This window comes from Myripristis murdjan, chromosome 19, assembly GCF_902150065.1.
Source record: "Myripristis murdjan chromosome 19, fMyrMur1.1, whole genome shotgun sequence".
In the NCBI taxonomy this organism is placed as follows: Eukaryota; Metazoa; Chordata; class Actinopteri; order Holocentriformes; family Holocentridae; genus Myripristis; species Myripristis murdjan.
Genome location: NC_043998.1, coordinates 20,112,363 through 20,138,014, shown reverse-complemented (window position 1 = coordinate 20,138,014; position 25,652 = coordinate 20,112,363). Strand labels below are relative to the sequence as shown.

Below are 25,652 nucleotides of genomic sequence, written 5' to 3'. Positions count from 1 at the left end.
AGACTTTTGGGGGAAACACTGAATACTTGTCATCTTTTGGATTTCTTGGAATGAAAAAAGTAAACTATCATAGTGCTGAATCCTGACACAAAAATTGGTTTATCAAGGTCTGACTGATTGATTTGAAATGATGGTCATGTGGGTGTGAAGGCAACGCTCAGCTCCAGCTGTTGGTTGTAGCATTACCATGGTCATGAGAACCAGTCTGTCAAGGCTGACTCCCAGGCTTTGTTGTCTCAGACTCTGACCCGCTATCTGATACCACCTCCTTGGATGTTTTAGCACCGGAAGAAGCGCTGCATGTGGGCGACTTCTTGAACCACAGATTCCTTGGAGGATAACACAAGCACAAACACACACACACACACACAAACATATGCACTCAAATGTGGTGACACATAAGCATGCATTTGAATGCACATACACAAAGAAATGGTCTGTGCCTGCTCACTTCCATAAAGCCACATAAACAGCACTCTGGTTCCTCAGACTGAGAAATAACACACTCACACGCAAAAAAACAGGATTATGCAACAAGTTTGCCGGAGACCCGAGGGCCATTTTTAGTTTACTATCATAACCATGCACTGAATTCTGCACTAAATTGGGATGAGTGTAAAGCCCACGTTCATATTTGTGAAGCTCAGTGTATTTTGCATTGTGCATATCTCAGTCGAAGGTAGAAATCAACTGAAAAATAGGACGGCAGGTACTGAGAGGTACACAATAAAACACACAGCAACCCATGTTGTGCTTCAGAGTTGGAATGATAAGGCATTGGATGAAGTAAACAGAGAAACCACAAAATTAAACTGGCTATAAAGGCTTATTTTTGTTCCTTAATATAGAATCAGGGATGGTGGTCAGTATTTGTATTTGCAGCTACACTCACATTATCCTCCTTTTTGATGTGCTGAATGGAGTGTAGCACCTACTAAAACTCACAGAATATAAATCTTTATGCAGTAATAATCCAACATAATATCAAATTGATATAAACTGTTTGAAAATAGGGTCTTTTAAAGCTGTGTGAAGTAATGTCTCATGTTGGCAGCTCTCAGTGGCAGTGTGAGGTAACTGTTTGAAAAATCTGAACCTCAGTTCACAGCAATCCTTTACGGTGACATCAGGACACTGTGCACAGCACACTCATGTTTACCGACCTATCTGGTTGGTAAAGAGGCGATAGATGTGACAATGCTCTGGACTGAGGCAGTGCCACTCTTAAAGGGATAGCAAACTAAAATATGTAATTTCTCATTTAAATTATTATTATTTTTTTTTTTTTGCCATTATTAGTTGTGGAAAACATCATGAAACTGTGATTCTCAAGATGTCTCCTGAGTCAAACCAGGGGTTTTGCTGGGGATTTAAAGTTACCTCCACATGTAGGAGTGGAGCATCCAATCAGAGCACCATCTCAGTTTTTATTGGTCCCAAATCCTGTTTGACTGACCCTCCAACTGCACCTGTATGTTTTTAGCAAGTGAGCTCAACAGCAAAGTTATCTCAGACAATATTAACTAACTTTTTATTGCAGGACTAGAACAAGCTATTTCAGTATCAACAAGTGGGAAATTTTCACTTTTCTGGACAGTTGGTTGGTCTTACCAGGCTCCAGACACTGTTGTTACCCTAAACTTCTATTTTATTAGTGTCATTAGTGTTAATGACTTGTTAATGAAACACGCAGATCTTGGTGGCTGATGGAGCTAGAACTCAAGAGCAATAGTGAATGAGAAAATCCACATTTTCCATGGTTTTAGCATCCCTTGAAGTTTTCCTATGAGGAGATTCCCTTTAGTGTCAATATCAAAAATTAAAAAAAAAAAGATGAATCTATCGGCATAATTAGTGGGGATGGGACACTCCTCTCTGTTGTAGCCCCTTGTTTGGCTTAGGCTGATAAAGGATGTGCTTTTAAGTCTTGCTTGGTGCAGCTTTAAGGAGAAAAACACTATAAATGGATGGTTTGTTATTATGTATCTGTCTTTTCATTTGCATGAATACTAGAGGGAATCCTCTTCTTTCTGCTTTTCAAGCATTTGCTCTCTTTGATGTAAAAATTTGGTGAGGCAGTGATGGTTAGTTGGGTATTGTGGTCTCTGTGAATGAGCGTGTGTGTGCATTCATGTGAGTTTGTGCCCTTGAGTTCACACATGATTAACTGAAGCATAAACTAACCTTTGGTCTTGAGGTTCAGAGGAAGCATAGAATGGGTCAGTGGACCACTATCAGCGCTGGTATCGTAAACATGGTGTAGCTTAAGCAAAATAGGAAATAGGAAGGAAATATCAATTTAAAAATAAAAAAGAAAAGAAGGAGCAGTGTAAAGTAAACACCCACGGTTTCTTTTTTTAAAGGATGGGGGACAGAATAGGCCATTTCAAAGTATATAAGACACAAACAGTTTACAGCCTCCAACAAACACGTCTGGGAGGTACTGTGGATTGTTTGGAGAATGCTTCACAGAGAACACACTGTTTGGCACTGGGTACACACACATATATCGTCGAAAAATAGGCTTTTACATAACAAATGAAGACTCCAGACGGCTTGATCACGAGGAACAAGACGACCTGTTGGTTAAGACGTCAAATTTAAAAGATGTAGTTTGAAAGGTTGATCCGCTCCGAGGAGTGAAGGCAGGATGTTGCATGTGAGTTTTTGTGGGTTGAACGTTGGGCAGGCATGCCATCTTCAAAGCTAAAAACGTTTGACTTCATTGACTTCTATTATCCCATCTGCAGATTAGTGTGCGTGTGTGTGTTTATGCGCAGTATCCATCTGAATGTGACTGTCTCTTCACGTTGCAAGAGGTGAAGTTCAAAGGCTTCAGGGTTCACAGTGGAAACTTTAATCCCTGGTTAATCTTATGTGTTCACTCTGATGACCTCTGATCCTAATCTCTGCTTCATATGCACAGGCCTGCAGTCCACACACACATACAGGAGTGATGGGCAAAACACAACGAGAAGGCCAGTCATCTGAAACTGCATGGGGTGCCAAATAGCCATATGTCACCTTTAAAGGACCGTACCAGTGATTTTGAATGTTTGTCCCATTTATTACTATAATTTTCCCCACATTTTTCATGACACAAACCACTTTGCAAATCATGAGAAGGTGCTAAAGATTTCCCACCTGGCAAGATGGATTCTCGCATGATCTCATGAATCCAGCTGCTTTGCAAGGTAAAAAGACTTTGCAACATATAAGCCAGATCCATTTTTAAAATTAGAGTTTTTGGTCGACATACCCTCTATTTAATATTCTTCTCCTGTGGCTAACGAGGGAGTTATTCAAAAACCATGGAGCTGTTAATTGGCTGTGTCAAGCAAACATTTCCCGTGGGACTATTTTTTGTGGCACCCCACCCAATTTCAAGTCATCAGAACACAACACGCTGCCCGGTGAGCCACTGGAGCGTACCTAAATGCAACAAGTACATACATAACTCTTGAAATGTACTTTTTTTTTTTTTTTTTTTTTTTTTAAGTGCATATCATACTGGCACCAACATCCCAGAAAACTGGCATTGTGGGGGTCATGTTCACTGGTGTCTTCATGCAGTGGTGACTTACAAATAACTAAGTGACCAGCTTAAATTAGCTCAAACAATCATCATTTTTATATCGCTGGTATTTGGGGGAAACATGTATCTCCAGTATTACAACTTTTCGGAATGATAGCTGGGGGGAAGTCCACCTCAGTGGCAGGAGGCTAACAGTTAGCATGTGGAGCATCCAGCCAGTATCCAGCACTCAGTAACAATGAGAGGAAGAGAGCACCACTACCGTCCTACAGGTCTTTCAGGTTGCCACTGAATTTCGGTGGCATTACTTTCTAAGTTCCAGTATATATATACAGCAATCACTTATTTCTTTTACTCATCCAATTCACTTGAATAATTTGATATCCATGCCTCGGATTCTCCCCCATTTGTGTCAGTTTTTCAGTTTATATTTTAATTTTTTCAGTCTTTCCTTTTTGACATGTTGAGATTCAGCGTTTTAAATGTTGCTTCTCTGTGTCACTCTGCTGGTTCATATTTGATATTGTTTTCCAGATTCTCCCCTTATTTTTTTGATGGCTGGACACACTTTGCCAGGAAAAACAGCCTGTCTTTCTCCTCTAATAGCCGGCTCCCTGTAGAATTTACTACTAGTGCTTCACAAAATAGGGCTTTCTTTCTTGTTGGGGCAGAATGCCTTTTTTTTTTTTTTTTTTTAACCAGTAAAGCTCTTCAGACTTCAAAGGAAAAACCCATTTTCCTGCTGGAGACGCTGCTGTCAGTCAGCAGTGACCAGCTCTGCATCACGGACGCACAGAAAGATAGAAAATAATGATAAATAAATAAATAAATAGAAAGAAAGAACTCAGCAGACGCCTTGGTTGATGATGGCTTACATGCCAGCTTTTACCTTGGATATGACAGTTAAGTTAACAAACTTTGAAAGAATGACAGACAGAAAGAAAGAAAGAAAGAAAGGAGACAGGGATGGAAGGGAGAAAGGGAACGAAAAGAGAGGAAGCACAGATGACAGGAAGGAAAGGATGAAGATTAGCATCTTTATGAACAGCAACAGTCGGCTGTTTTAAAGAGGGTCTACGAAAATGGAATAAAGAGGTAAAAATACGGAAAGAAAGAAATAAAGCAGGGAGGAAGAAGGTAAAGAGAGGAAGAGGGGGAAGATTATCATCTGTTTGAAGGAGAGCAGGGGTCTCAGATGGTTTAATGAGCTGCTCGGCAGATTAGGGCCATGTGGGCCACAAACACAAGCCCTGTCCTCTGGTTGTAGGGGCAGCTCCTTTGATAAACAGAGCTGGCTTCCTATAGGAGATTACTCAGGAAGTCATTACCTTGAGTGGGCAGCGATTTCAGTGCATCCACAGCTCTTTTATTCCCCTTTCTGCTCAGCACGAATAAATGGAGGCCTTTTTCAGGTGACGTTCCAGAATAATTATAATAATAATAACACATTTTCATGCATATTTGTGTAATCTGAAAATATCTTATGAGAATAAGTTAAGGTTTAGGCTCTCCATAGACAAGCACACAATGAAAAATACTCAATATGAAGAAAATGAGTCATTGGTGGAATCCTACAACTGACTACAACATGCAGCAGCTACCTACCTCTCATCCATTAATATTCAAAAATACAACCAGTGATAAAGAGAATCTAGGAAATTTGTTGGTTATGAAAATATGTGGGAAATGATCCCATAAATTTCCCATATCCTGAGGCATTACTTACTTGGTTTAGGGTTAGATGGTACTAAAACACTGACATAGCAGCATTGCCAGGTGTTTGCTTGGAAATAAGATTGTATGAAAAAGCAATTAAAGAAATACAAAAACTTGTGTAGATGGTAGAAACAACGTTTTAGAAACAAAGCACAGGGTGATAAAATATTTTCATTCAGAAAACAGTAAAAGAAAGAGTAACTGGTGTTTTACTTTTTGTTCAGGATGTTATGGGAAATTTAATGCCAGACATCTAAACCTGGTTCTTTTGTTTTTGCAGAATACCACTCCAATCGTTATAAATGGCATTTATGTATGCAGTTTATTTGACCTCCGGCTCCTTCAGGCCGTGCCATTTGAGCTTTGGTGGCACCAAATAACCAAAATGGAACACCTGAAAATGGTCTCAGTCCTCCTCCAGCAGAAGTGTGGTTTTATTTTTACCAGTTCTTCAAACAACCCAAAGGAATTGAAGGAAAAGACCAGATTTGTTTTGACTGTCCTCACACCAAAACCTCTTACCAGGAAGGATGACACATTACCAAAACTTAAACAAGCCACTGAGTCATGTGTTTTTGTATCAACCCGGACTCACTTGTGCAGTGAACTGAGCTGTGGGAACCTAAACAAACCAGTTATGTAACAAAGTCAACTTTATTGCCACTAAGGTGTGGATCAAAATAAATAAAGAAATAAATACAGGTTCTGTGTAATCACATCCTGAAATACAGTCTGGACAGACTATTCCTTTGTAGTGATATCCAGTCTGTCAGAGAGGCGCGTGTGCTTGGGATCTCTACCGAGTTTAAACTTATAAAATATTTTCATACTAACTAGGAGAAACGGCTCTTTTGTTTTCAATAAAATGTGTCACATAACTGCTCCAAGATGAAAATGATTATGATGCTGGCCTGAGTTATTGTGCGCCACATTTTTCAGTTCAGCACAGAAATGTGGATGTATATCATGCAGGTGTAATTACAGTAATTCAGCATGAATGGTTGCAGTAAAATGCTTCTGCCTGAGTTTATTTTGGTTCTTTTCTCAAATTTAAACTTGGCAGACCCTCCTTTATCGGTCTTGCATGTGTTTTCCGCCCACCCACTGCTGTTGCTCACTCAAATTCAGCTATTCTTGGACGTCCATGGAAAATTTCTTTTGTTGCAGCAGAAAGAATTAGTCAAGGTTACATGATGAAAAGAGAAGAGATTGAAAGTACTTTTCCTAAATGGCCACATTAGTGGACTTGAAAACAGTCATAGGCTAATGTACTGCAAATAGAACCACTATTAATAAATCATTTGCAACTTTCACTTTCACCAGTCCAAGGCTTTGAAGGACAAAAATATTGTATAGATAACATGCATTACTGGTCATAAGAGTCCAGACAGCCACTCTTTTACCATTAATTCAGTAATTATACCACTTTCAAGTCTTCCTATATAGAAACTGCTGCAATTTGCCACAGCTGAAATGATCTAGTTCCTGGCTATCAGTTAAAGAGCCGATTTCCTCCCTGCAGGGGACGACGACATGCCTGGTCTTTAGAAATTTGGTGAAATGAGCACAATGTCTGATGCAAATACCTACATGCTTCCTGCACTAAAAGTACAAAAAAACATGTTCTCCTGCCAAGAAAAGGTTACATGGAGTCAGGAAAGAAAACGAGAGGTAATTTGACATAAGAATAGTGCAATGGAAAGTTGGGTATGGAGGTAAAAGAGGTAGATACATTTAATGCCAACTTCTAACAGCCCAGGTTCACTTCAACAGCTAACATCAGCTGCTTATGTCAGCCAGGTTAACCACTGCCAGTCCCCTTCACTGCTACTCAGAACCTTCAGGTCTTCTCCATGCTGCTGACAAAACCAGTGTTCTTTTGCATAGGAGGTCTGGTTTTTCCCAGTTTCAGACAGAAAGTTCAATAACTTTAAATTTATACTTTACTATAAACTTTAATCGAGACATCCAAGGAGCTGGGGGAAGTCCCATGTCCCATTGGAAAAAGTGCTCTTGAATGCCCTCGCCAGTGGGAACTCTCACTGAGAAACTGAGGTGTGATTTCTGAACCTGCAGAATCCTCAGCTGTTGGCTAAACATCTCACGTACAGTTTGTAACTGTAAGTTGTCACTTACAGTCATCCAATTCATTGTGGTGGCACAGAAACTTCAAATGATCCTGTGCTGAAATGAGCACTGTGTTGAGCTTTTACCACACCACCTCTGGTATTCTGAGAAGAATAAAGGAAACCAAAAGTTTATAATCATTAAAACAGTAGAAAGAAATTTTCCCCTTTTCTTATATTTTTGTGTCCTTTTGTTTTCTCTTGATCACGTTAGATGACCAGTCCCTGTGTGTGGATCCTCCTGCTCCTCTGGGCCTGGTCAGCTGAGGCGTACCGGACCCCTTACGACCAGAGACAAGAACCAGAATCCAGTCGGGACCAGACTGACCCCTGGGAATACCGGCGAGATGGCAGGTACAGTATCCAACACTCAGTAACAATGAGAGGAAGATAGCACCACTACTGTCCTACAGAACAGCTAGAAGGGAAGTGAAATAATATCACATTTTCAAATTGGTTGAAGAATCCAGTTAAAAACATATTTTTCAGAAACGAGTGCAAAACTTTAGTTAACGAGGTGAGGTCATTTCACATTTCTGGTGCAATTTCACTTTTTTCAGTGTTAGCACTGGTTTGTTTGTTTTATAATAAGATGGGAGGCACGTTTGTTCAGGTATACCTCTACCAGTGGTCCGTCTGGTGTGTTTTTGTGTGCAGCCCCAGGGACATGAGAGAGTGCCGACGATGCTGCGACCCAGGAGAGGAGCCTCCCTCTCAGTATGTGAGCCAACAACCCCAGCAGCACCCACCGTACCACATAGTGCCACAGATCAACATCACTATACTCAAAGGTAACACCAAGTGCATGCATACACATGCACACATATACATACACTACAACTGGCATAGTATAGGTTTTTTTTTTTCCAAACTAAGAGTCCAATACGTTTGTGTTGATAGTGCCAACTACTAATATCTTTAAGTTCATGTTCAGGTTCAAGTTTATGTAGAGCCCCATGTCACTGTGTACACTGTCAAAGTGCTTTATACCAGGGACCAAACGTCCATATACATTGGGGGGGACAAGTTCCCCCCAATGTTCAGGCACTCCAAAAATGTCCCCCCCAATATTGCTGGAATATATTAGCAATTCAATAGCAAATTCAATATCTGTCCCCCCCAATGTTGAAATGGTGGTTTTGGCCCTGCTTTATACCCACAAGTATACAGCAGACAAGACAGGACAACGCCTCCTGACTTAATCCTCATAATGTCCAAGAAAAAACTCCCAAACTCCCAAGAAAAACCTTACAAACAATAAATACCGTCATAATGCAAGAGAAAACAAACAAGCAGACAAAATAAGGACAGGAGGCCTTGACTGACAGGCGACAGCCACAGCAGCACAGGACCATGAGCAGCCATGGGGCCGCCACAACATCATATCATAATGTTAGTCATGTCAAATTTCAAATTTATTCATATTTATCATATTAAGCTTGGTTTTGAGTTGCTTAGATGACGAAAGGTGAAAAGTTGACTTCCACTTGGTGGTAGTGTCCTTTCTGCTTTTATCAAAGGAAAGAATCAAAAGAAAAGACGTAAGTTGGGTTAGGGTTATGGTAGGGTTATGGCTTATGGTCATTTTCTTGTAGTTTCATTTTAAATATTTTTTAAAAAATAATTAAAAAATATTTGTTTAATTAAAAATTGCTAAAGCATTTTTTTTTGGGTAATTTTCTGTTCATTTTTGAATAAAAGATATTTAGTTTCTTAATTTTTTTTGTCTAAAAGACCACATCCTCATATGACTTACATCATTTTAAAACAGTTTACAGTGATATATATTATGAATTTACCTCACCAAGATTAACATCAGGCTAAAGAAGTGGGTAGATGCTCCTCTTCAAATTAAAAATAGGGTTTTCCATTCACCTCACCTCTGAACAAGACACTTTCCACTTCTCCCAGGTGAGAAGGGTGACAGCGGCGATCGAGGGCCCTATGGTAAATCAGGCAAAGCTGGCCACATGGGTCCCACGGGTCCTCCGGGGATTAAGGGTAACAAGGGCAGTGTGGGCCACCCTGGTGAACCCTGCAAGAGCTACTTCGCAGCGTTCTCTGTGGGTCGTAAGAAGGCTCTACACTCCAACGACTACTACCAGACTCTGGTATTTGACACAGAGCTAGTGAATCTCTACAGCCACTTCAACATGTTCACCGGAAAGTTCTACTGCTACGTGCCCGGCATCTACTACTTCAACCTGAACGTGCACACGTGGAACCAAAAGGAGACGTACCTGCACGTGATGCACAACGAGCGGGAGGTGGTGATCCTGTACGCCCAGCCTAGCGACCGCTCCATCATGCAGAGCCAGAGCCTGATGCTCGAGCTGGAGAGAGATGACCAGGTCTGGGTCAGGCTCTACAAAGGCGAGAGGGAGAATGCCATCTTCAGCGATGACTTTGACACCTACATCACCTTTAATGGACACCTGATAAAGCCCAAAAATGAGGTGTAGGTAGGAGGTGCATGCATGAGCCAGCACCTAAAGAGGCTGGATGCATGGACAGGGAAGTGGCATAGCGGTGCCTCAGTGCACAGTGCGGTAACCTGAGCAGTGATGGTATGACATATCGTATCATGTAGGCAGTGGTGTAGCAGAGACAGCCTGTTGCTGTTGCAACGCCTGTCTTTGCTCTGATAGTATTTTTAAGCCCTTTAATTGTACTAAAGGAGAACTCTCCCCATCTTCAATTTGTGATGCTCAATTCATTCGAGGTACCGTAAAAACTGGTAAATAAGATGCACCTTTAGTACAATTTTTTTCCATTAAAAAATTTTGATACTCTTGTAAACTAGTGTGTCCTATACACCAGTAATATGCAGAGAGAGGCTGGATGTGGATATGGCTTTATTTGTAGGTCTATGGGTGGAATGTGGACCCAGCACATGCTGCTATAGGCTAGAGCCTGTGCGCAAGTTGTCATGCAGCAGTGCATTGACACTCGGGAAGAGTCAAGTTTAATGAGAGTGAACTGGATGATGACTGGCGGCAAGGCAAAGTTTAGTTTAAGCTCAGCTTAAGACCTTGGCAAAACAAAAAAGAGAATAGAGAGAGAAAATGTTTGTGTCTAATGGTTTATAAAGGAATGCTAGTTTGTGAATGAATAGCTACTGGTACTTAGATAAAGTAGTCTTTGACAGAAAACCTCCTTTGCAGGCAGGAGCCCCAGAAATGTAGGCTGCATCTTTTATATCAATGCGACTTATTTAATAGTTTTTACGGTATTATTTTATGATCAAGCGTTATGATTCCCTTTTTGGTGTCCCAGCTTTCTCTTTGCATTTCATTCTGCTCTAACATTGGTAGAGAAATTGGTAGCTCGGCCTCTTCTATAATGAATTTTTCACCCTTTTATTTTTCGGGAATGACCTCAAAACCTTATATCAAGCTCCATGGTAGCTCATTGGAAATATTTCAGTGTGTTATCATGCTGTCTACATTCGGCCAGTTGTCCACATGAATAACAAAAATAGACCCACAAAACAAAATCAATCCAGAAATACAAGCTAAATTGCCAGTAGTTGCTTTTCAATATTCTTACCATGGGCTTTAGTTTCAAAGGTGCTATATATGTGCATTTTGTGTTTCTCAAATTTAAGACCACATTTCCTGTAAGGAGTGTTGCCTCTTGTTTCCAAGATGTTGTTACTTGTCCCTTGTCCCTCCTCCCTGTTGTCGCTCCCATTTGCTTTGCAGAGCCAGTAACAATGCTTGATAGCAGTGAAAGTGTGCTCTGATCAGGTATGCTAACAGCAAGTTGAAACTGGAAAAAGGTTTTGTATTGCTGGCAAAGTGAAAATGGTTCCTATTTGATGCTGCAAAGCAATCGAGCAGATTACCTACACATCTGACCGGTATTGGCAGCTGGTGCTGGCAGGCTGCCACTCCTCTCAGCAACCTCTCTCACTTGTTTACAGTAATCATACTAATGTCTCCAGATTAATTTGTTATTGCTTTATTGAGGTCAAAAATGTGACATGTAAAACAACTCAAACCATATTTCAGGGGATTTGAAAGGTGCATGTGACATATTGCAAACAATGCATGCTGGAGGGAAATGTCTGTAATGACAAACATGATGAATATGATTTCATCATGTCAAACACAATATATCAAGCACCCCGTCTTTATAAGCATATCAGCTGGACCTATTGTATATTTCATCATAAGCTATAAGGTTAAGTTAGTTGTTTTCTTGCATTTCTCGCCTTTCATTTTTGGGGTCCCCACAAAAGACAACAAGAACAACATGCACTTAAAAATAAACAAAATGATACAACAATGCTAATAATAGAAAGGAAAAAAACCAAACCAACAATATGAAAAAAACAAACAAAAATCACCACAAAAATGCACATAAGGTGAAAAAAAGCAAACAATATTATAGCAAATATCTTGTGTTTCTTGTGTTTTGCTTTTCATTTTTGGAGTCAACACAACAAGAACAACATACAATTATAAATAAAAGCAGAAAAGAAAATAAATCAGTAAAGTTAATAATAAAAAGAAATAAAAGTTAAGATTTAAAAAAATGCACACAATGTAAAAATATAGAAAATAATAAATGACAGCTATTTATAGTCTTGAGCTATTGGGAAGTTATATCAAATATTAGTTGCTATGCAATTAAATGCTTCGTCATAGTTTTTTTTTTTTTTTTTTTTTTTCGAAAATGTCTTCACCACACACTGGGCAGCACTATATGGAAAGGATTTCCTCACAGTCTTGCCTCATCACATTACCCCGTGCTCAGTCTTACTTTTGATCTTTGAACTCATCAACAGACCTCTACCTGCATGTCTGCTGCCATAAAATGGCTGGTTCAAACCATGTAAGTTGCATGTAGAAGCATTTCAGTGATTTTAACTCAGAGATATTGCTTACATTACAACAATGGTGCTTTCAGTTTGTTCTCTACTGTAAGCCAGGAAAGATTTGCATCCATTTTAGTTTTTTTTCTATACGAACAGTGAAGGGCATGGCAAGGTGTTGTGTAAGTGATTAGTTTTAATTTTCCCGTGGCTTCACTGAAGTGGTTTGATTTTTACTCACAGTGGTAATTGTTGGTTCATGAGAGTGTAATGCATCCACCGAGTTTGGTCAGTTAGCTCTCCTCCTAGACCTTCACCAGTTTTCTGATTAAAAAAAAAATATGTAAGAACTTGTTACTGCCACTGTATTCCCCATAGGCTGAATATGTGAGTGGAGATACAGTGGTTGTGCTTCGGCAGAAAATAGTTCTGCCATCTGAGAAATGAACCCTAAACAAACACACGTTTTATGCATTGTCGAAGACATTTTTTCATCTTTTTTCCAGCTGCTCAAAATCATTTTGTTATGGTCTGCATCTGTTTCATTTTGGAGCAGTACACTCCTGGTGAAGCTCCAGTTCTTGTGACAGGGCAGGAGTTGATGGGGCACGCTTGGTGGATGTACTACACTCACGCACAACAACAAATACCATCATGAAGGTAAAAATCCAAACTATCACTTTAAAGGCACTTGACAATACACTTACACAATAATTGAGATTTGATAAAAGTAGATTCTGAAGAATTTGTTGGTTCAAACCCAGTGCTAAAAATAAGAGTATGAGTATGGTCTCATCACATACAGCATATTCCAATTTTACATGGTAGTTTAGGGTTTTAGCCCCGTATGAGTGAGCCTCGAAGGCCACATGATCCTTAAAGGTCAGTTGGTCGTCAATTATGACTCCTAAGTCTCTGGCAGATTTTGTGGGAATGAGCTGTGTAGAATCCAGTTGGATCCTGATCTGTTGTTGTACAGAGGGACTGGTCAGAAAGACAAGGTGCTCAGTCATTAGCAGGTTGAGCTGAAGGCGATGTTCCTTCATTCATGCCAAGATATCAGTGAGGCATGCAGATATTCATGCCGAGACTGTGAGGTCGTCTGGCTGGAACCATTTTAATAACACACTGCGTCAATATGCTTTGATCGTGACACTGTACTGTCTAAGGCTACAAAAGGCAGCGTGGGGAAACATCATGATGGTGCTTAACTGGAAAAGCAAACAGCTCAGTGCCTTCATCATGCTATACAACCAAATCCATAGGTACAAGATTTAAATGAGGTCTTCTTTGTTTAAAAAAAAAAAAAAAAAAAAAAGTGATGCATACTAAATACTCTACTCTTGGTTTAAGATCTGTAAAGGTCCAAATTATCACTGTATTGCTAATTTAAGAACTGACTTACGTGTTTCTAAGTAAACTCACTGAAGATATATAATAAAGAGTCATCTGTAAACATGGCTATACTGACCACTAAGACCAGTGGCAGTTTGTTTACAAAAAAGAGAACCATATGGGACCAAGGTCACTTCGGCAGGGAGCATTGCATCTCACTGAGATGACTAATTGATTGATTGTTTGATGAGTGACTTTATTGGTATCTGGTTTATTTTTCCCCCGCACCACAAACAAGTCACAGCAATATTAAACTTTGGCCGAGTGTTGGGTTGTATAGTTCCTTGGGCATATGGTTGTGAAATATGCTTATTAATTGCTCTGTGCTCCCCTAGGCTGCTAATTCACCATACTGTGTTTGTGCTTCTCAACTCACTGCCATAGTGTGGGAAAACAGCTATCAAAATTATCTCATAAAAAAAAAGGCGGATTATACCAATATAGAAGACAACAAGTCTTGGTCCCTTTTTTTGTGTAAATGCAGTTATTTGTTAAAACACTCCAAGGTCGAGGTGGAAGTTTCCTGCAGATACTACCTGCCGGATCTACTTTCCAATTCAAAGAGGAAAATAACAGGAAAAGAGCTGTTTAATTTCCTCAAAAAATGGGTAAAAATGGGTATGGCAACTGCTTTGTTCATGTTTGTTTATGTGTAAAAAGTGTTATTTTGGGAGCTGTTTTAGTATGGAAATGAATGGAGACACAAATATAGAATTGTGGATTATCAGCCAAGGGGAGCACAGAGCAACTAATGAGGATATTTCACCACCATGTGGACTTGAATGACACACAGGGAACTATACTACTCAACTCTTTACCAGAGTTCAATTTTGCTTTAAGGAATTTAAACCTATGTATGTAAAAGCCCTTGATTTTCTATGCATTTTTAGTTTAATGTCGAAGAGTTTAGAACAGAGCTCTGCAGGTAGATCTACATCTCTATTCACTGTTAAGAAACACCAAGTTTTTTTTTTTTTTTTTTTTTTTTTTTTTACATTTTTGTTGGATATGCTCTGGATTCAGACTGGACTCAACCCGGCACTGGATTTGACTGGGACCCAGCTAACATGGCATTGACCATGGCATTGGTTTGAGGCTCCATTCAACCTCTGTTTATCCTCTGTTCACATCAAATTGTCTCCTTTGCTTCTGTTTCTGCTTCAGAGTGTATATGCAATACTGATTGTTTTCCCTGCAGTGGTGATGTCATGTTGGGCCAAGAGTGCAAGGTACTGTCATAATTTCTGGGTACTAGCTTTCACCTCAAACAGTTTCCCCAAATTATGTCAAATATAATTGATAATAGAATTGTAATCATTGCTGCAATGCTACATTTGTCCTTATGTATCATGTACTCTTTGCTTGTATATTTTGTAATGCAACTTAGATTAGCTTTGATACTTGGGTTGAATATATCAGGGAATCATTGACTTGTCACAAACAGCACAAATGTTGTGATGTTTTCAGTATTAATTTGGATGTAAAATCCTAAAAGTGGAAAAGTGTAAATGTGGTGCTATAAAGTCTGCGTGGACCCAAAATGATGTTTAAAAGCTGTGTATAAATTGTATGAAGTAGTTCACTTTTGTTCAGTTGTACACAATCACAGACCAATTACATGCAAATGGCCAAATACAAATGTGTGCTCTGTATACCAACATTGATTTATCATTATAATCCAACAAAAAATTATAGGGTGTCTAAAAAAAAAAAAAAAAAAAAAAAAAAAAAAAAAAAATACAGAAATGAAAAACTATAAATGACTTTGTGGCTTCTTTAAACTCACAGAAACAAGTAAAGAGGCTGAGAAGCTGACAAAGCCTTTGCTTCTGCGCCAGCACCGGTACACTGCCTCTGAACCAAGCTGTCACTGAGAACATCCAGCTGAATTTTTCATGGATCCAAAGACAGCCAATTCAGATTACATTTCCCTGAGGTCTGCAAGGTCTGGGATTGGACCGAAACCGTATTCCAACCACAGCCACATAGCAATGACATGCCTTTAGTCATTTCTATCGATTTGCATAAAGTAATTTTATCATTGCACCATTTCTGTCTCAAAGGCAGACTGCACAGTTTCAAAGGGGAGGGCACACCACTTTGTTATGATGTGGTCAAAAATCATGAATGCCAATTAATTCTCAAAGAATATAATTTATAAATGCCTCATTAGTTTAGCACAACTCTTTTATCCCATCATAACCTAAAATATCAGGGGCATTTCACTCCATTGGTTATGCTTTTGTGTATGTTTGATGTCAAAAAATTGGATTTGTTACGTTAATGCCATGCCTTGGCATCCAGAACTCAGACAATCACCCTGAGGGTTTTTTTTTGCTTCACCAGTCATATTCCTTATGTAAAATAACATGGTGGGCCCGCCCCTTTGAAACTGCATAGTCTGCCTTTGAGATGATAATGCAGGAATATGACAGAACAAGGACAGAGAGGAACGTTTGGACTTCAGGACTGACAGAGAGCCAGTTTGGAATCAAACTCCAGTAAATAATCAGATCCAGAGATGACCTGAGAGGAAAAGCCTTTACTGCTTGCAGATGTACACTGTTCTGCTGTTCTGCTGCCTAGCCACCATATCAGTTGTTTGACATCACCATTCAATATGGCTACAGGGCATATTCATTAAAAGCTAAAATTAAAACAAGAGATTAACTGGGTTGAAGTGAGTGAGTGGCGTGCAGTTTGATCGCACAGTTTAGGCTTGTTGATGTGTGTGTGGTGTGATGGGTGTGCTGCTTCTGCTGGCAGTGTGTCATGGTGTGTGTTCACAGAGGACACACAGTGGAATGTGCTGCAGAGGAGGAGGATCACTGGCCCGGGATCAGCCCAAGTCACATCAGGCCAGACCCAAGGCTGAAGACAGACGGTAAATATTATCATTCTTTCTTTCCTATTCTCTGTCTCTCGCTCTCTCTCTAACACACACACACACACACACACACACACAGATTGCACAACGATATATGTATGAAGAAGCATTGCAAGGATGGTACAATGGCTTGTACCGCCCTCTAGTGGCTCTTTTCTATATGTCTGAGCCAAGTCCATGCTGTAGAGTGCTGTTGGCTCACCTAGAATTAAGTTCCTTATTCCAACTGATCCAAGGCTTGTAAACCAAAGTCACATGGACGCATGCTACAACAGTATATTGTCTTACAGTTCCTCATAAAGTCATAGTATACACACACACACACACACACACACACACACATCACTTTAAGCACATAAACAAACATAAGCAAAGTGCATTCTGTCAATAAAAAAAACAAAGTCCTGGTACCTATTTGATGACATTTAACAGGTATTTTCTTGTTGTTCACCTGTTTTAATTGGAAAGTAGATCTGGCAGTAAGGAAGTTTCAGTATACTAGCCTTAAATACGGAAGAAACAACTGTTTTCATGAATAATTGTAATTGCACAAACAATGGGTACTGGCACTTCTTGTTTTTTTCATATTGACATAATCTGCTTTGTGTTCATGTATCTGCTAAAAGTATTATTTTGGGAGCTGTTTTGCTGCACTATGGAAGTGAATGTAGAGCCCCAAATCCAGTATTGTGGATGAACAAACCTAGAGAGCACAGAGCAGCCAATAAGGATATTTAACAAAGCTCAGGTAAAGTACCAAAGTTCAGTTCACCTTTAAGCTGAAGTATGGCTACTTAAAGGTATTAAATACATACCAACATATCAACACCAGCTTCGATCCAAACATTGTCAATGAATTGGTATTGACCTTAAAAAACCGGTATCAGTCAAACCTGAGTGTACACACACACACACACACACACACACACAAGCATGACAGTGAAAGGAGTGTCTCTCTCTCTCTTCTCAGTGCTTTATGAGAGGACTGAAAGGGAATGAAATGAGTGACTCTCTCCCTCTCTGTCTGTCTGTTTCTCTCCTCTCGTCCCTTGATGAATATACTGTAATGTGATTTAGGAGGCTTTTCCCAGGCAGGATGGTCGGGGCATAAATAAGCCATGAGAATAGATTAGTGTGTTGGGACTAATCAGCGGAAGCAGGGTCCTGGGAAACTCTCCAGCGCAGCAGAAATCCAGCAGGACGGCGAACTGGCTGGAAACAGCATCAGCAACTCTCTGCTGCTGTATTGACCGCATCACTCAGGCTGAGATCACTGTCCACCACCACCACCACTGCTACTGTCTAATGTTCTGTCAGAAACGCCCTCACGCTTTCTTTGAGTTATGTACTGGACGACATTTGCGTTGATGGTCTCTAAAGTGCTAAACCTGTAGCTTGCAGATTTTTGGAGTATGTAAAGAGGCATAAAGAGTGATATAACCAATATATCTTCAGAGAGGGTCTGCTGAGCACCAGCGGGTTTGTGATGCTTTATGTCTCATTCAGCTGTTACTGTCTGAATGACCTATCTTGGATGGAAGTCCTCAGCCATGAGGCCACATTAGGTCACCAAAGTAAAGGAAACAAATACCTAAATGCCTGAATCGGCTTTGTGATGTTTAGTTTGCTGGAGGTTCCCAAACTTTTTGATGAAGACACTTTAAATAGATGCAGGTTAGGCCAGGCATTTTCAAACTTTTTCATTATCTGGACCCCCAAGATGCCTTTGATTGAGCCACAGACCCCCTTCTGTGATGATTTTGCCCAGACAAGAAATATTATATGACAAAGATTTAAAGATGTAAGATTATTACATTGTGTTAACAGAATCACTCATAGTTTTTGTTTGTTCTGTGACAATTTCTAATCACTGAATTAATTATAAAAGTTAAGCCTGTGAGACCCGAACAAATTCACCTGATTTCTTTCAGGACATGCGAAAAATGCAGTTAACAAATTAGCAAAAAGAAAAGAAAGACAGAAAAAAGAACATTATTTTAAAAAATGTATTTTTTTCTTAAATAACAATAAACCTGCATTTGTAGTTATTAAAATGTATTTAAAAATTAGATCAGTGATGCTGGATTGACATAAGTTTTTTCTCATTATCATTCATTTGAGGAAGCCCTTCAGAGAGGAGTTCTGCTGTTGGACAAGACTTGCTAAATTGTCTGTATTGTAGGTATGAAAGAAACAACAGTTTGGTGAATGAAGCCTGTAATGAATACTTTCAGTGTTTCACATTTTCTCATCGTGCTGGTGCTTTAACACTCGCTGCTTGATGTAACACAGCAGTTCACAAAAGCTTTTCCATCTGCTCTGCGAAACATCCTGTGTCTGCTCGGTGTTTCTCAGGGAAAATCCTCTGGTGCTCAAGAAGTGATGTAATTTTCATTTCCAGTTTGATTGGAATAAATAGTGGGAGAGCTGGCTAGTTAGCAAGAGCTGCAATAGCCAAGACATCTGAGCAGACTCCTGCAGAAACAAACCAGCAGCTGATCAACAGGTAATACTGCTCACACTGACTGCTGATCTCAGGGGAGCAAAACAACCACGCAATAAGAGCTTATTGTTATTTTCAAGAATGTTAGCTGGGGGGAAATCCACCTGAATGGCAGGAGGCTAACAGTTAGCATTTGGAGCATCCAGCCAGTATTCAGCACTCAGTAACAATGAGAGGAAGATAGCACCACTACTGTCCTACAGAACAGGTAGAGGAGAATTGAAATAATGCCACATTTTGCAAAATGGGTGAACTATTCCTTTAAAACAAATAAAACAGCTAAAGAGCATCATACATAGTAAAGTTTTGACCTCAGAAACATGAAAGCAGAAATTCATGTCAAACTCCATTTCCCAATGTTGAGCTGAAAAAGGTCCCGTCACTGCAGCGGCTCAGGCACTCTAACTTATAACTTATTAGAGTAAAAGGCATACACTGGATTGCAGGCAGCACACTGCATTGCTAATGGAATAAACGCTGTGATCGATGGCAATCAGGCCTACTTTAGGATGAAAGATTACAGGCTGATTTTGGACACAGCGCAAATATCTAATGACCTCAGAAACACCGAGGTGATGCAGTCAGACTAGTTATTTACATAGGAGCTGGCAGCTAGGTGTGGAGGTCTAACAGCCTGTCAAGCATGATGACACGAGCTGTCTGGCTACAGCGGCTGGGGCAGTGTGGGCGGGGTGGCAGGAAGTCAATCTGCTGTTCTTTGAAACTTCACTGTTGTCAAATGTAGGAGTCAGTTTTAATGACTACAGTGACATGGCTCTGCCTGACACAGATTTACCCTGTCTACCATACAGTAATATCAGAACTGTAACACAGAGAAGGATACGATACACTTACCACACATAAATGACTTTAAAGGAATATTAATATTATAAACAACCACACAAATATCATACAGTATTATAGAGGAAAGAATAATATAGTGATTGCATGGCAGATGAAAACACCATTAGAAGTAGATACTATGAAGTCTATGAACTCCCTAGTGGGGAATACCCTACTTATAGAATATTGTATATGTATATGTACAGTAGTGTAATGTGTTCACTTAAAAAAAATCATCAGTTTTCTGAATTAATGAGATCATTTTCTCATAATTCTGGCAGAATTATTAATTCAGAAAAACAGAGCCGATTGTCTTTCCCCACATGAAAACCTTTGGACTGAATTCTGAATTATTATCTCGTTAATCTAGAAAAACCACGCAGAATTTGTTTTTTACCCATGAACTTCAAACATCAAAATTGTGATGTAATTATCTCATCCATTCAGAAAAACAAGGCAGACTTTTTTTTTCTCAAGTGAATTCAAGACGCCTCTTTAGAAATGTAATATTGATACCACATGAAGTAGAAAAAAATACCACAGACACATTACTAGTCTAAAGAAGTGTGGTATTATATTCTCTTATAAGTCATTATATGAGGTAGATCCAACTCGTGTACCCATTTATGTCGTTGTTGTGCCTCGAGTGCCTGTCATTTTTTAAAATCTATCGGTCCCTAAGAACAGAACTGAATCAAGCAAAAGTGTATTGATGTTTTTTACTCCCACCACATGGAAATCACTGCAAAATGATAATCACCTCAGTTATTTACCTCAGTTTCAGTGAGCCATGCATGTATTAAATATTTTAAATATTTTATTCAGTCAATCTCCTTATATTTTTTGTTTCAGTCAGTGGCTTCAGCCATGCAACTTGAATGTTCTGTTTGATTTGATTCTTCCTCATGTGACTGTGAATTAAATTCTGCTTTAAAAATACACTTGCAGGTCACACAGAGGAATGTTTCTTTCAGGCTTTACATGCAAAAACAAACAAACAAACAAACAAAAAAAAGCAGGAGAAAAAAATTGTGAGAGTATTAGCCATGCTATAATTAGCCATGCTACAGTTTCATTTTACATTTCTAGGAAATTGCGGCTGACATAAAACATGTCACTAAATGTCAGCTGTGCACCAGCAGCATGCTGCTACAGACACCTTTGAAACGATGGCAGTAATGCAAAACGATCTCATGATGGCTGAAAGACTTAATTATAATTGTGTGAACTCAGTTGGGATTCGACTGAATGTAACAAACATTTATTTAATTGTAAAAGTTCCATTGTGCAGCTTTTACTAGTTGCACAATACAGAGTGACTCTGTGTATTCAGACACAGGCAAAGAGCTGACGAGACAGATAATAAAGCAGGGCAGCCTACAGAGGAGCTGGAGAAAAAATTGGCTGTCATCCTTTATTCACTGATTTCAGTACAGAAACAGATGTTAAAGTGAATCAAGCGATCATATAATACATTGATTTTCTATGTCTTTATTGAGTGTACATAAACACCCACGTCAAAACAGGCAAGTGTATTTCCATATTTCATAGACACCAGTGGAGCAGACAAAATATATCAGAAGTGTTTAAAAGAATGAACCAGCTCCTGCCTGTGTCCTTGTCTGCATGTCAGACGTCTGGAAACAAAGAACCACACCAACCACACACAGGCCCTGTTTCCTTTACTGTCCCATGTGTAACACCTGTGGCAAACAATCAATTTGACATGTTTTTTTTGTTGGCCCTTATCCAGCTGTAGGCTGTTTGATATAGAGATCAAAGGACTGATGTCCTTCGGCTGGTGTTTTTCAAAACTTATCCTCCAGGATAAAAGTGATCAGATTTTATTAAATCTGAAAATTGGGGTTTTCAAGACAGATTATGAAGTTTCTGATCCTGAAGATTTGGACCGGCGACCACTGTTGATTTTTAAGGGCTGCTACTGATACTGATTATCAGTAATCCAGGACATGTATGACTGATATTCAGAAGTCAGATATCAGAAATACTTTATTAATCCTAAAGGGGAAATTGGGCATTCAGGGCCGATATACATTTGTAGTAAATCTGAAAAGTTACAGTATTAGAAGCCAACCCAAATCTTGCCTTGAGTTAACAAATGTTTAATTAACAGTATACTAGTAAAAAATTTGCAAAATAACTAACTAACTATTTAACTAAATATATACATAAGTAAAATGATACCAGAAAATGAAATTAAAAGAAAAATGAAAATTAGAAAAAAAAAAAAAAACAACCTGAAAATTACGAACAAACAAACAAAAAAAGAAAAAAAAAACATAATGAAAACTATATTATAATTATTAAAATGATATATTTATTGGGTATTTAAAAAAAAAAAAAAAAAAATTCAGATTGTGTAAAAGCAGCCTTGAACCAGCGTACTGTTGGTGGTGAGGGAGGAGCGCTCCGCTGTCCGTGGTGCTGAACGGGTTACTGAGCCCTTTGCACTGGGGACATGTCGTCATGTTCCAGCACTGCTGCAGAGCTGAAGAGCAGCAAGTGTGACAGATATGACATCGTGGAGAGTGACTTTACTGTTTAAGAATACAGAAAACTGCAAACAGAAATTTCCACCAAGTCTTATGAATGCCTCTCTCTTGTTCAGTGCATGCAGTGCTGCTGTTGCGACGTGTTTCTGCACAGACACACAAACACACAGACACACTGCCTAGACCAGTGATTCTCCAAGTGGGTCCCAGGGAATGTGGAGCAGGTTCATTTAGCCAGAATTTAGTTATTTAGAAATGGTCTCAGTTAGAGAATGCATATGAACAACAATGCATACACATGAAGTTAAGTCTTTGAAACCCTGGAAATTAACTTTTTATTTTTTTTATTTTGGGGGGCAATTTTTTGGATTATTTTATTATATTTTATATTTTATTTTTCATTTTTAACATATTTTTAAGGTATTTTTTGTTTGCTATTTTTGTAATATTTATGTAATTTAATTTAAACATTATTTATAATGATTAGAACCTTTTTTGTTTACTATTATTGTTTTACTAATTTCTTTTTCATTTTTTTTTAAAAGTCTGGCTAATTTTCGGGTCATTTCTTGCTTATCAGCCTCAGCTTTTACTCTCACCACTATTATCTCCAGCAATCAAGAGCAGCAAAAAATCCTCTGAAATGGGTCCCTTGGAGAACATCTTATTGAGTTGGGGATCTGCGGTCTAATGAGTGTCTAGGTGGGAGTCCATGACATGGAAACGGATGTGAAACCCTGCCCCACACCACCACCACAAGCCTCTGGAACCCCAGGCACTGTTATAGTAATGTTGCACAGATGCCACATGATGGCAGACTTGACTGTATTTTGCCTGAACGAGCCTGTAGTTGCAAAGCAAGGCTGTGTTCACATCACACAGACATTATTTGTAACATTAATAACTGACACCCCGGGGCTTAAATACTGCTGGAGATAGTCTGTTAGAAATAAGGCTGTCAACTGAGCATGCAAGAAATTGAACCGCCTCAGTCGCCCTCTTATACAATGCCCATTAGCTAGACAACACCCAATACGCTGTCTGCTGTTACAGTACAGCAGTTGTCTCCAATCTACTCTCTGTTGGAGCCAAGAAGAGACAAATAACCACAGAGCTTTTCTAGTCACCAAACACAAAACACTTGCATAGCCACTCACCCACTGCCTCATTTGTTGTTGTGGTTTAGAAAAGGCCCAGTATGGATGAGCTCTTTCACTTTACATTCACCAAGTATGGAGCTGAAAGTACAGTTTTCTTCATGCACAACTAAGGGCGCTGCACCATTTGAACATGCTGTTTTCTTAGCTTTGAGCGACTAGAGGAAGTTGCAGTATTAGTACCATTATACCGGACAGTGGACAAAATAACAGAAACACCACATCAAAACGAATCATGTGTTGTTGAATGGCTGTTTCAAAGCACCATAACAGTGATTTTGAATGTTTGGCTCGTTTACTAGAATTTAGGCACATTTTACATCGCAAAAAAACATTTTGTAAATCATGTGGGCGTGATAAAGGTTTCACAAGACATAATGAAACTCCCTTCATTTTCAAATTTAAATTTTTGGTTGAATCACCCACCTTATAATGTTTTGCTTCTGGTACTAACAAAGTCATTGCCATTCATAAACCACAGAACTGATAATTGACTCTGTAAAGCAAATGTTTCCCTCGGGACTATTTTCCCAGAGGGACCATTTCACTCCAGCTAATTTAAAGTCATAAAAACACAACTTTGCTGCTGCTTTTAGGAAAACGGATGTGGAGGACTTTATTACGGTGATGGAATACCGGTGTGAAAAAAGTTTCAAATCTCTGAAAGTTCATTTCCATATCATAGTGGAATGAATGGAAGCCAATGGCTGAATGAAAGGGAGGAAAACTGATATTGGACTTCTAAAATGTGACTGCTTGCTTTGGGAAAAGATTAGCAAAAAAAAAAAAAAAAAAAAAAAAAAAAAAGTATATATATTTTGTAGATATTACACTGAAACATGCAAAATCACTGATATGGTCCTTTAATGCTACAGAACTACGGGCTGAGGCTTTTCCAACCGAGGCAGTCTCATCTGACTTTACCTGCTCATTAAAATACATCAGTCAACAACCAGCCTCTGCTGCACTGCTGAAAATAACCACACCTAGTTATGAAGATCAAACCGCCTGTCAGCCGGCGCAGCATCATCTCAGGGTCACCCCTCTCCCCGTTAATCTACCAGATAATGGCACTGGTCACCAACCCCTCGCCTCTCAGCTCGGCTCCGGCAGCCAGCCATCTTCGTCCCCAGGGGCCCATGGGTGCTCCTGAAGTACAGCTATCAAGGCGCTGGAGACGTGATTCTGTATGTGAGGGCCGCAAGCAATATCAATTTTTAATTTGGAGAGCACTTTGAATGGGCTACACACATGGCAGTGTCGTCTATTTATTAGCATATGCCGATAGGAGGCCTATACTAAATAATCAACCTCCGAAGGGCTACCGGCGAGGCATTAATATTTCATAGCAAATGTTGTACCTCAGTGTATATATATGCTGCATTTTTAAACATAGATTCTCCTGGTTGTAATTTTCATCATGGTTTATTAGGTATTAAAGATTGAACTCTGGTTCCCCCCTTGCCTTTTCTATGAGCATGAGAAGAAAAGCAGGACACTAGTGAGACTGAATGACAGATCAACCACATGAAAGACCTGGGAAGAATGAGGGAAGGAAGGAAGGAAGGAAGGAAGGAAGGAAGGAAGGAAGGAAGATAAAAAGGTGAGAGGAAGAAAAATGGTATGAACAAGAAAAGACAGACTGAAAGGAAAGAAAATTTAAGTAAGGAAAAGGAGATGGACAGAGTTGAACTACAGTAGGTGGAAAGGAAACAAACAAGGAAAGAAGGAAGGGATGAAGGCCAGAAGGAGAGGGAGAAGTGGATGCCAGGGGATGTAAATAAAGAAAGATAGATGGGCTAAAGAAGGAAATCAGCAAAAGAGGAATAGCAAGAACGAGAAGGAAAAGGAAGGAGGTAGGAAAGAAGCAGGTATGAAAGCAAAGGGGGCGGAAGGAAGGAAATTAGGGAGGAAAGGAGTGAAGGATGGAGTGAATGGAAAGACAGAATGGGAGAAAGAAACAAGTGGAGGGAGATGAAAAATTGACAGAAAATAGATGGAAGAGAGAAATGAAGGGAGGGACAGGGAAGAAAAGGGAGTTGGTGGAGGTCAGTGGAGAGAGGTGAAAAAAAGAGAAACAAATGATGAAACCAAGGATGGAAGAAATGAAGGAATGGAAGGAAAGCAGGAAAAAATGGAAGTCAGGGAAAGGAAAAGG

General features: G+C 39.4%; 1 protein-coding gene across 1 annotated transcript in view; it reads left to right on the top strand.

Annotated features, from left to right (window-relative positions):
- c1qtnf1 (C1q and TNF related 1) overlaps positions 1–11,679 on the top strand; it is an 18,281-nt gene extending 6,602 nt beyond the window's left edge. The window contains exons 2-4 of the mRNA XM_030077123.1: positions 7,592–7,731; positions 8,035–8,168; positions 9,289–11,679. Coding sequence (XP_029932983.1) covers positions 7,592–7,731; positions 8,035–8,168; positions 9,289–9,839 — 825 coding nt within the window. The 3' untranslated portion in view covers positions 9,840–11,679. The remainder of the gene's footprint in view (positions 1–7,591; positions 7,732–8,034; positions 8,169–9,288) is intronic.
- The last annotated feature ends 13,973 nt before the right edge of the window (positions 11,680–25,652 follow it).